Here is a 12,707-nt window from a genome sequence, read left to right on the forward strand (position 1 = left end):
GAGTGGAGAATTTTCATAGCCGAGCAGGTCCACCCAAACCTCACCTACCACAACGATGGAGTGGAGCTGATACTCTTGGCAGTATAGTGCTTCTACCCAGGAGTTACACTGTCTTTTTACCTGAAATTATTTGTTTAAAAGTACAAAAGTCATGTGCTGTAAATATATGTCCTAATAAATCATGTAACTTTCATAGGAAAATAAATGTGTCAAGTTGGATATCTAACACCAACTGGAATAAGCAGCCAACAAAAGATAGTTTTAGCTGAATTTTAGTAGTCTAAAGATCTATCTGAATGAGATTAGTTTCTGAGGGGGTCCTGGGGTAATTTTCTCTTTTATGGGGGTCCTCTGTGATTTTATTTCTGTCTGTAACAAACATGTATGTGTTTTTCTCAGACCTCCTCTGAGAAAATTACAGGCTGAATTATCTACTGTTTTTCACTGAACTAATTTTAGTCCCATCCAGATCCATATGTCTGAGTTTCGTCCTCTCGCATTTAATAAAATAGCTATTTGCCCACTGCTGCGCACAGAGAGTGGAAATGGAGGAGCTACTGAACGTGATGTCACATGACCAAGAAAGCCTAAAAACTCACTGGTGCTCCCGTTTTTTCAATTGCAGTCCGGATGCAGGAGTTTTATCACTGAGTAGAACACCAGTGTAACACACTTGAGTCCCTGTTCTGATGGATGAACTCTTAAAGCTCTACTGCAGGTCTAGAGTTACTCAGTTACTCAGTTGTTGCTTTGGTTGAACAGCTTTTGAAAGTGTACTTCTACCTCTTTCTGCAGTTATGATTTCACCTCAGTAACTGTAACACTCTGATTTTCACTGGAGAATGGATTTTAAACTGCATTTACACCAAATTTATTCTGAACATCTGAAGTATAATACTGTACTATAATCACTGCTGTCAGAACTAAGTGACGTTTTTCCCACAGTCTTGTGATTCGTTCTGACCTTAAGCTACAACCTTGTCACGGCTGAATGCTCGTCAGTACAGAGTGCAGCACAAGGACAAAGATGACAAATGAGTTTCAGATTGAGTGTAAAGATGCAGTGGGATGCTGGGTTTAGGGAAGTGGGTGTGCTGCCACCTTCTGGCATGAGGGAGTCAGAATGAAGAAGAAGTACATAAACTAATCTGGTTGTAATATTCTAATAATAAATTGAAAAAAAAAAATCATCTTCTTTATTTCTAGAATGAAAATAATTTAACAGAGGTGTCAAGTAATGAAGTACAAATACTTCGTTGTAGAAATGTTGGTTATCTATACCTTACTATAGTAATTATTTTTATTCTACTCCTTAAATTTTCACACAATTATCTGACATTATATTCATTATAGCTTTTATAGGGTTGGGGTAGTGCACTATAGGACTCTGTGGGCGTGGCCTAAGCTTTTGTTCTTAATGGCTTTATTTTTTACCCTTGGATTTCTTTTACTTTTATACTTTAAGTAGTTTTGAAAGCAGTACTTAAAGAGTAAAAAGCTTTAGTTAAGTATTTCTTTTACCTAGGTATCTACCTACAGAGTAATGAATGTGAAACATTTTTAATAATTTTATTTAAAAATGTTGTCCCCAAATTTAACTCAGCCACTTATTCAAACACTCATTAGGACTCCCCCTATCACTAGTAATGACCCAACACACCAGGAGAGTGAATGTGATACTTTTTACACCTTTGTTGTACATAAAGGTAATTACAGCAGTAGTAGACCTTTTCATACTTGATAATGTTATAAAGAAACCTTCTAAAAACTTTCTAGCTTAACCCCTTATGCTCTGTGACTGAGGCTGCTAATATGGATCACTATTTGCACAACTACATGCAACACATGTATTAACTGGCTAATGTTTTCCAGTGTTATAACATTGTGGGGAAAAGCCAGGAATCACCAACCAGGTTTTTAAACCTGATTAAAATGTTTATTATTATTAAAAACATCATTATATACACCATACTATTAATAATTAAAAGGTCATATCTACTTAAATGGGTTTATTCTTTCATTTTTTTTCTTGTGATGTTTTTATTTTAATTTCAGGAATCTGTTCCAATCTGTCCCTTAAATGTCTCAAGAGTATATGATTCTGCTTTATGGATTCTCATTTTTTATATATTATTATCTCACAATTATATCACAGCAATAAAACAATAATAAAATAAAAAATATATATTGATCATGATCATTTCTGAGGTAATATATAATCCAAATTTACAGTCGTAGTGAATTTAGGCCTAGTAGGCCTTTTTCTGTGGAGCTGATCTGCATAGAAGCAGCTGAGATTTTAAGCACCACTCAGCAGCAGAAACACTCGCTCTGAAAAGGTCTACAATTATCATAATGACTAGTTGTAGTGTAACCAAGTCATTTAGTCCTGTAGTAAACCCACACACACAAACACACAGTAACACACACACACAGTAACACAGTAACACACACACACATGCAGCCTTTAGTCCTGATAAAACCCAACCACGGCCGCAATTTAATTGTTGAATTAAATTCGTAAAATGAGTATGAAGCCACTGTTATTATTAATATTAACATATTATTAACAATTATCTATAATATTTGAAGGTTAAATGGGGTAGATGGTTTCTTAAGTCATATTATACACTGCCTGGCCATGAGAAAAGGCGCCACCTGGATTTACAGCTGATATCCATTTTGGGATTTGAGGGATTTAGCACCCTCTATGGTGAGAAAGGGTAATTGCACTGAGCATAAGGAAGAATTATTTTTAACTGGGCGAGAGAGAGAGAGTGCTCAGTCAGAAACTTCACTCCTTTGCTTCTTTGTTTTTACTATGAGTGAATGAGCCACTGAGCTATGAGTTTCCTCTTCTGAAGTCTCCATTGCTCCACCAGCCGCTCGCATTCAGTAAAACTGAGCCGGATCCTCTTTTAGAGGCTGTACGTGTGACGTAAGTACCCAAAGACGCGTGCAAGGCCAGAGAAGGACTCCCGCTAAATGCCACCCAACAACGCAGTTTTTAGAATTAATATTTTATATAGGCTTAGCAGGGAAGGTCGTTTCAGCACAGTGGTATTATTAAACACAATATTTTATCCATATACTTCTCCACTCAGAAATGCTTCTGCTTTCAGTTTAGAATATAAACACAAAATAATACAGACTGCCTGGATTTAAATAAGTAAATGATGTGGGGTTGGTTGGTGTTGCAGTTGGTCTGCAGGTTTAGGTTCAGCAACAGTATGTGCTGAAAGAATGAGGTCAGCTGACTACCTGAATATATTGAATATAGACCAGGTTATGCCATCAATGGATTGATTTTTTCTTGCCTGATTGAAGAAACGGGCATAGATGAGACAATGTCAGGATTCATGGAGCTGGAATTGTGAAAGAGTTCAGGGTTCAGGGGGCATGAGATCATCATTTTCACACATGGATTGAGAGAGAGTTCACCACAGAGTCCAGACCTTAACCTCATTGAGAATCTTTGGGATGTGCTGGATGGAGAAGAGAGGCTTTGTGCAGTGGTCAGACTCTACCATCATCAATGCTGCTGCAAGATCTTGGTGAAAAATTAATGCAGCAACACTGGATTAAAATTAATAAATCTTGTGACATTGCAGAAGCTTATTGAAACAATGCTACAGAGTATGCTTATAACCTTTATTCTTATCAGTAAACGCTTAAGAAATATTCTATGAAGTATATTTGAGCCAAATTGTTTTCCACAAGCACCCCAGTTTGTCATGGGGTGATGTGTACAGAACATTTCTCTGCAGTTCTGAGTCTGTGCTGTATTTAAACTCTGATCAGGTGAAGAGGCTGCTGAGTAAATGTTAGCCTGCATTGAAAGGGAAATGCACTGCAAACAGCCTTGCAATGAATTTAACTCTCCACCAGTGGGTGGGATGCACTGAGAGAGACAGTGAGGAGGAGGAGGAGGAGGAGGAGGAGGAGGAGGAGCAGGAGGAGGAAGAGGAGGAGGAGGAGGAAGAGGGTGGTTGTAAAACAGCATCGTCATGCAACATTCATTCACTAAGAACACAATATGAAAAATTCAGCATTTCTCACAGTGCACGTGTGCACTTACAGCCAGGGCATGTGCAGCATAGACACACATCACATACAGAGACATACAGAGGTTAATCTATTCATCCTATAGGAAAATCACACATCACAGAACCATATAGACAAAAAGTAACATAATAATATAATATAATATATTATAATATAATAATATAATTTAAAACATAAACCATAAACAACAAAATAAATAAATGCATAAATAAATAGAAATTGAATGCAGTATATCCAGTATATTCTGTAGTTACAGGTTGTTGAAATGCTGTACAGTATATTAACATATTAATATTTAAAGTTACAGGTAAATAAGCTGGTTATGCTGCAGCTGCTCTGTCCTTCAGCTTTAAACGTGTTGTGTTTTTATTTTTTTGCGCCCCCCCACCCGTTTTCCGACAAGCCCCGCCCTTCTCGCACTGTCATTGGCTAGTTGTCCACACTCATATGCAGCCCACTGATTGGACGGTTGAGAATTTGTTTAGGTCACCGTGGCAACCACAGAACACAAGTTTTAAAAAATGCAAAAAATACAATAAATAATCGAAATATTCTATATATATAATTTTAAGTAATCTAATTCAAATGAAAATCTGTAATAAAAATAAAGAATAAATAAAAATAGTGTTTAACAATTGTAGTGTTTGTTTATATGTTTATACAAATAAATCATGTTTACAGAGGATAATCTACAGTACCAGTCAAAAGTTCACACCTTCTCATTTAATGTTTTTATTCTTGTATTTATTCCTACATTCTAAATGAATATGAAGTGATCCAGACTGAGGTTGGTAACTCTGATTACCTTATCCTGTACAACAGAGGAAACTCTTGTTCTTCCCTTTTTTGGAAGGTTTTTTGATGAGAGCCAGGTTCATTATAACGTTTGATGGTCTTTGAGACTGCAGTTGAGGATACTTTTAAAGTTTTAGAAAATTTTCGTTTTTTTTACTGACTAATCCACAATGCAGAACACAATGAATGAACTAGTGAAAAACGATAAGAAATCTATTAAAAGTAGATATAATAAAACATTTGACATGTTTCTTTTGTTATTAACTAAACGGAGTTTTTACTGTTTGTTTTCAGAATATTTTCTATTTTTATTTATTTAGTATTTTTTTTTATCTGTATTGGTAAAATGTTGGTCCTCTCATTGATCAGTTACTGATTTTTTTCTGTATATCTATCAAAATGTAATAATAATATAAAAATAATATCCTTAATGTTTCTAATATTAAATATCAAAATTAAAATATATTTTTAAAATATTTGTAATATTATTACAAATAAATATTTTAAATAATATTAAAAATAGGCTTTTAAAATGATTTATTATTATTATTTTTTTATTTAATATTACAAATATTTTTCTTGTTTGTTTTCAGGATAAATTCTATTCATATGTATTTTTTAATCAGTATATAGCCCTCCAAATATATATTATTTGTCCCTCCCAATAATAAGCGACTGCTTAATCTGGACCGTCCAGCCAATCAGAGCGCAGGAGGGCGTGGCTTGCCGGAATACAGGTGTGTATTGAAATAAAGCTCCACCGCGGTTCGGGCGGCCGCAGCGCTGCGTGCTGGTAAAGGTTCCGCCCGAACCCAGAGAGCAGAGCCGCGCTACTGACCGGAGCCGCAGCGGGAGACCGGAGAGCAGAGAGCCGGGCCGGGAGCGCTGAGGCCGGGCGGAGCGGCGCGGGGAGTCGCGCGTGGTGTGAAGGTGAGGCTGGGTGACTCGGCGGTGCTGCCGCAGTAAATCTGCTGATTTAGCTCTGAGAGAAACAGCAGCAGCAGCGGAGGAGTTACTGACACTCTCCCACTAAAACACAGCCTATAAATAACATTAACAACATTAATAATAACATTAACATTATAGTAACAACATTATTATTAATATATTACTCAATATTTAACACAGCCTAGAATAACATTATTATAATACTCTATATAATACCTTATAATAACATACCAACATTATTATTATTATTATTATTATTATTATTATTATTATTATTATTATTATTATTATTATTATTATTATTACTGAATATTTAACACAGCCTAGAATAACATAACATTATAATAACATTATTATTATTATTATTATTGTTATTATTATTATTATTATTATGCTAGTGTATTTTTTTATTATTATATTAAACAATATTTAACCCTCAGCCTTCTGCCTCTCACTAATGCTGCTACTGTTCATTTAATGTTAATATTTAGAACTGGAACACCAGCAGGAATCAGTAAAGCATATTATTTTCATTTATTAATACTGTATATTGGTGCATTAATCATGTATAGTAATGCAATGATTTTATACCAATGAGTATTATAATGTGTTATACAATAAATTAAAAATGTTGAGACACAAAAAATATATTGCAACATTATGGAAATTATTTACTTCTAAATGTTTGTTTGTAGTTCAAATGAATGCACACATTATGTTACAATTTAGTTTTTAATAGATTTTGTTGCTACTTTTCTTTTTTTTTTCCTTTTACTGTTTTTGTACTGTTTATGACAAAACGTTTCAGATTATTTTTTCCATTTATGATTCTCTAATTATATTACGTTATATTCAAGTAATACATGAATACAACTTGTTCATGTTTATTTTATTACAGTAGTATATTCTTAAAAAAAAGACCAATGTCATGTCGCCAAAAAATACCCTGAAATACAGTGATATTAGTTTAGGGCCATATCGCTTACCACTAGTTAGTGGTTATAATAAACAAAACTCTTACTTTTATTTTAATTAAAACTTCTATAAAACTAATATTTATTTTGTTGTATTAGTATATATTTTTTTAATTCATAACATTTTCATGGTTTGTTATATCGCCAAAAATATAGTTATTGCATAAGTACACTGAAATATTGTAATATTATTTTAGGGCCGTATCGCACACACCTAGTACTGTTCTGTTTATTGACATATACGTAATATTTAGTAGTATATATTTAATCTTGTGGAGGGTAATGTTAATATTACTGTAATATAAAGGGTTAAACAGCCCTATGTTTATTTCCATTATTATTGTTTAACATTGCTAGTATGTAATAATGTTTAATGGAGTTTATGTATGTGTGTGTGTGTGTGTAGATTATTACAGTGTGTGTGTGAGTGAGAGAGAGAGTGTGTTATGTGTGTGTTGAAGATGCAGGACTTTAGCAGCAGGTGCATGCACCTCTGCGCCCGGCCGGCGCGAGCCCTGACCCACAGACTGAAGGTGATACACCTGTGAAAGAGAACATCATAAATCCAACCCAGAGAGCCGACCAATGGCGTCGGGCCACGCCGAGTCGGTGCGCCGCAGGTTCATCCGCACGAACCTCTGGTTCTCCGAGTCTGAGGACCAGGGGCCCGAGAGCCCGGACGGGGCCCCTGCGGGTGATAAACCCTGTTCAGCTGGAAGGTGCGACGCTGTAGGAGATGAGGAACCACAACAACAACAGCAGCAGGAGGATCATCAGGAGGTTCAGCAGGAGGTTCAACAGGAAGTTCAGCTGGAGGAGCAGCAGGTGAAGCCAGAGCAGCAGGAGGAGCAGGAGAGGAAGGATAAAGCTGATGATGAAGAGGCTCGGGAAAAAGCCTCCAGCACCGGCGGAAAGGCCGGGAGCGAGGAGGAGGCGGAGGCGGAGGTGAAGGCGGTGTGCACGTCTCCAGGAGGACGATTCCTCAAGTTTGACATCGAGCTCGGCAGGGGTTCCTTCAAGAGCGTCTACAAGGGTCTGGACACGGACACGTGGGTGGAGGTGGCCTGGTGCGAGCTACAGGTAAGAACTAACAGCACCAAATAAAAACATCTGAGGAGCTTAAGCTACAAAATTAGGCTTAAAAATTTAATCTAACCACGGCATACACAAACTTAGCCTACGCAAAGAAGTGAAAAGTACCTCCATTCTTTACTTTGTAGGTAGAAGTATAGATACTAGGGTTTAAAATACTTCTGTAGAAGTTGAAGAATCAGCTCAAGCTTTTTACTCTTTGAGTAAAATGGTTAAGTAAAAGTACTGGTTTCAAAACTACTTAAAGTATAAAAGTAAAAAGAATTTAAGGGGAAATAATAGATATTTTCCAATCCATTTTGTGAAAAAAAAATCTGTTTTGGAAAATGATGTGTAATGGGATGTAGTGCTACAGACTAGTAGCTCTCCAGCCCAGAGGGTTGTTGAACCCAATTGCAGAACAGTGGATCTCAAAGCAGGTAAACCCAAGAAGAAATTAATAAAAATAAATAAATAAATAAACACACCGCTCCTCATGTGGGATCGAATCTGTGTCATCAAGGTTGCGGTACAATACACTATCGCTGCCCCGGCTAGTGAATTAGGTGAATGCTGCTGGGGGAAAAAAAACGCCCTTATAAGGAGATAGAAAGCCTGAGAACGAGCGGAAACTAAAGTCACGCCGAGTGTGACAGAAAGACAGGGGAGGGATGTAAACAAAAGCTCCCCAGAGAAGCATTTTATTTATTTATTTTCTTCATTATCGTTCATTATAGTTCAAACGACCTCACGGGCCAGATGTTTCATGCTATTTCATGCTTAATGCCGACCCCTGACCTATACCTTGTGAGCCCCGTACAAATATCTAGCAGGTTTGATATCTGGACCAGTCAATGACTACTTAACCAGATGACAAAAACATGAATTTGTAGAGCAATTAGGTTCACTGTGTGTTCCTCCTGGTGAAAGACTGATCATTCGTGTACTATGCAAAACACAATCTCTGAAAGTTTCCTGATTACAGATGAAAACAAGGTGTGTAGTCTGAAAGGTTTAACAATTGGATGACTTTAATATTGGGTTAAAGGCAGAGACGAAAGGCATTCAATCTCTATGTCTTGTCTTGTCTTGTCTTGTCTCGTCATGTCTTGTCATCATCCACATTGTCACCATCATCACTGTTATGCTGCAAGCCCAGTGTTATGTCTGCTGACACAGTGTTGGAGCTCTTCAGACAGTTGGTTCAATGCCAGTCCAGTGGAAAAGCCACTGATACAGCAGTGAAGACCCTCTGATGAGTCCTGCAGTGTCCACGAGACAGTATTGTAGGTACTGCAGGTCCAGTGGTCCAATCAGAGATACAGTGTTGAACCCTTCTGGTGAGCGGTGCAGTATTTTCACGGTTTTACAGGCTGTAAGTAGAGAAGAACATCCAGTGATTCAGCAAAGAAGATTTTGGGAGGAGTGGTGCAGTGTCTTTAGGATTATACTTTAAAACAAGTAGTATATACTGTACAGGGACACAGTGTACAATCCCCCAGATGAGTGGAATAGCAAGTCTAGTATTACAGCTCCAAATCAGAAACAGATGGGACAGTGTGAAAAAAATGCCTCTTGACTTTTATTTGATTTAAGATGGTATAAACCTAAGATATTTCAGGGTTTATATGGAAAACTTTATTTAGTTTGTTAAAAAACAGCCATTTCTGCTTTTCAGGTCTGCAACACATGAATGAAATGAAGTAAGGAAACTGGATAAAGATACAGTAAATTTAAACTATCAAATGACCATAATGCTCTATGCTTTAGAAATAAAAAAATAAATCTTTGTTTATTATTATTATTATTATAAGTAGTAGTAGTAGTAGTAGTAGTAGTAGAAGTAGTAGTAGTATATCCAGAAAAACAAGGGAGAAGGCAAAAGAGGAGTCAAAAATACAAAAAAGGTCAGCAATAGGTAATAACAGGAATAGAATGGGCAAGGCAAAAGGCGATAAATGGAGATACAAAAAGAGTCAGTAACAAATAGGCAAAACCAATAGAACGCGTTGTAGATGAGCTAGGACAACTAGATTTAATACTCAGCCCTGATCTGAGCAAACTGAGGGTTATACAGTATATACTAGGGAGGACAGGTGGAGCCAATTAGTAACTCGGAGAGCAGGAACACCGTAGTGTCATGTGATCAGTGGAGTCTGGTGCGGGTGCATGCTGGGAAATGGAGTCTTTAGAGAACAGTTCAAAGTCCTGAGCAGGCAGACTGACAGTGTCAGATATTAGACCATGGGCAGACTGACAGTGTCAGATATTAGACCATGGACATTAGTCTTGGACTACACAGCATTTTACTTAGAGATTTTCCATTGACTTATTCTCTGTTCAGGAAGCAGACACATAGTGTTTAGAGTTGGGAAATCAGGTTACAATGGTGGGTTCTGGGCTTACAGGGGTACAGACAACTCCTTGGATGACCTTCTGATCTTCTAGATGTGGTACAGGTACCACTGGTGGTACTTGAAGCATCCGAAGGTGGAACACTAGATGATCTCAGAAAAAAAAAATTCAGTACTACAGTTTTATAATAATTAACAGCAGTTTCATCGGTCCTAGAGTAAAACCCTGTGGAACGCCACAAGATACGACATATCAACCAACAGTCACCCACAGTTAGTTCATAACAGTTTCTGCATTACAGTTAATAGATAAATATGATAGTAACATTGTAGTATCACTCTTGTTGTTTTCCTTTGTCTAAATTCTTCTGGAATACTGTATTTATCGGAACCAATAACCAACAATAAACAAATTACCACACTAACTTAAGCAGGCAAGCTCCACACAACAGTTGAAGAATCCACATATCGGCTAAAGATATGAGGACATATGTATGTATATGTATGGTTTACTCGTTTAATTTACCATTTATAAATAAGCTTGTGTTTGGTAACTACATGTGTTCCTGTAAAACGGCTTGTAGGTGGTACTTGAAAGTTGTAGTTTGGTAATTGGTGGTACATGGTCTAAAACGTTTGAGAACCACTGTTCTAGATGATTCTGTGAGTCCTTTAATAGAAATACTCTCAAACAAAAAGTACTTCAAACTTTAATTCATTGAGACCTTAAAGTCTAAGTCACTCCAGCGCTCATTCACAGTATGATAGATATGAATTACATTGATGAGATCTGTGTTTAAACAGTAGAAACTTCTTGAATGTTGATCTTGTAAGAATACTGTAGGTCTTGGAAAGTTGGTTCATTGCTGAGAGTTGTGAGAATGTGGGAAGGAAGCATTTGTGGGATATTTAATTCAGATTTATCTCAAGTCAAAGTCAAAGTGTCAAAGTCAAAGTGGTTTTTATTGTCATTTCAGCTATATACAGAGTACACAGTGAAACGAAACAACGTTCCTCCAGGGACCATGGTGCACATAAACACAGTGTAGACAGAACAATAGTGCAACAGTACAAAAGTGCAGACAGACAATACAACACAATACAGACAAAGAATAATAAATAACAAGACAGTGTGCAAATTATGCAGTGTGCAAAAAGTGTGCAAAAAAGACCAGTGAGGTAGTAATTACCTCTATTACACAGTGTGCAATAGAGTCCAGTGAGGTAGTAGGGTTTTTAGTGCTTTCCATTTTCTGGGGTAAGTGGGGTAAGAGTGTTTGTGCATGTACAGAAAAAACATCAGTTCAGTCTCTGCAGTTGAGGAGTCTGATGGCTTGGGGGTAGAAGCTGTTGCAGAATCTGGTCGTGCTGGACCGGATGCTGCGGTACCTTCTTCCCGAAGGCAGGAGGGAGAACAGTTCGTGTGAGGGATGAGTGGGGTCATCTAATCCTACGTCTGTAGTTTTTCCCCCGCAGTGCAAATTACAGCCACCCAGCTCCATCAGACCCGCTCTAAACCTGATGAAGGTCCTGGTAATGAGCTGTGAGTTGAGTCAGATGAGTTGGGCGGTCAGGGCTGTGATTGAGAGGCAGGGCTAATCTTTGCAGAGCAGATTTTGGGCTCTGGCTGCAGGTCAAGCCCTGTGTGTGTGATTCATTCAGAATTTAGAGCAGCGTTTACCGCCTCTCTGTATGTAGATCCACCTGCTACAGGGGACAGTTCAGTCTGTAATCAGATCAGATCTGATCTAACAGTGCGTCAGAGGAACAGGATCCTGTGGGAGGGGGGTGTGTGTTAGATATGTGATAGACCTGTATATGATGGAACTCTATAGGTAGGGAGGTTGGAGACCCATCATTTAGAGCCTAGACTTCACCTAATCTCCAGGTATAAATCAATAACTATAACCTCTCTGTTACCAGAACATGCTATAGTGAATCAGAGGTGAATCTTGAGTTCTGATTTTGTTTAACTGGCTGATTTTAGTCAAACCTTGCCATATGTAATATAGCAATTTCTGTAATTGTATTCTGTAATATATTTTAGGAACCCTTTAGAGTCTATTTATTAGAGTTTTTTATTATCACAAATAAATACAAATAAATACATTGTTCAGGAACCTCTATTCAGTAATTATTTAGTATCTATTATAAATGATTCAGTATTTGTTACAAGATTAGACTAATATAAATTCATTTATAACTACTTCCTACTACCTACCATAATTTATTATCTACTATAATCAATTCTGTATCTGATATAAACAATACAGTTGCTTCTACAATTGATTAAATAATAACATACAGAAATATATATATATATAAATAATATTATTCACTATTTTTATCTGCTATAAATGATTGAGTAATTCTGCAACTAATATAAATTACTAAGTAACTGCTATAAATGATTTAGCATCTACTATAAACAAATATACTTTTTCCTGCTGGTTGTCTGTTTCAAATGATCCAGTAAATTTATGGGATATGAACACTAAGG

At 36.9% G+C, this 12,707-nt stretch overlaps 1 protein-coding gene across 13 annotated transcripts in view; it reads left to right on the forward strand.

Annotated features, from left to right (window-relative positions):
• Positions 1-5,628: 5,628 nt before the first annotated feature.
• The window catches only part of wnk2 (WNK lysine deficient protein kinase 2), a 67,082-nt gene continuing 60,003 nt past the window's right edge, over positions 5,629-12,707 (forward strand). For all 13 annotated transcript variants that reach the window (XR_007429274.1, XM_049471490.1, XM_049471492.1 and 10 more), the window contains exons 1-2: positions 5,629-5,790; positions 7,189-7,862. Coding sequence is in view for 12 of the 13 variants with exons in the window: in XM_049471490.1 (XP_049327447.1) it covers positions 7,368-7,862 (495 nt within the window). In the remaining variant the exon portion in view is untranslated. The remainder of the gene's footprint in view (positions 5,791-7,188; positions 7,863-12,707) is intronic.

This window comes from Astyanax mexicanus, chromosome 24, assembly GCF_023375975.1.
Source record: "Astyanax mexicanus isolate ESR-SI-001 chromosome 24, AstMex3_surface, whole genome shotgun sequence".
Lineage (NCBI taxonomy): Eukaryota > Metazoa > Chordata > Actinopteri > Characiformes > Acestrorhamphidae > Astyanax > Astyanax mexicanus.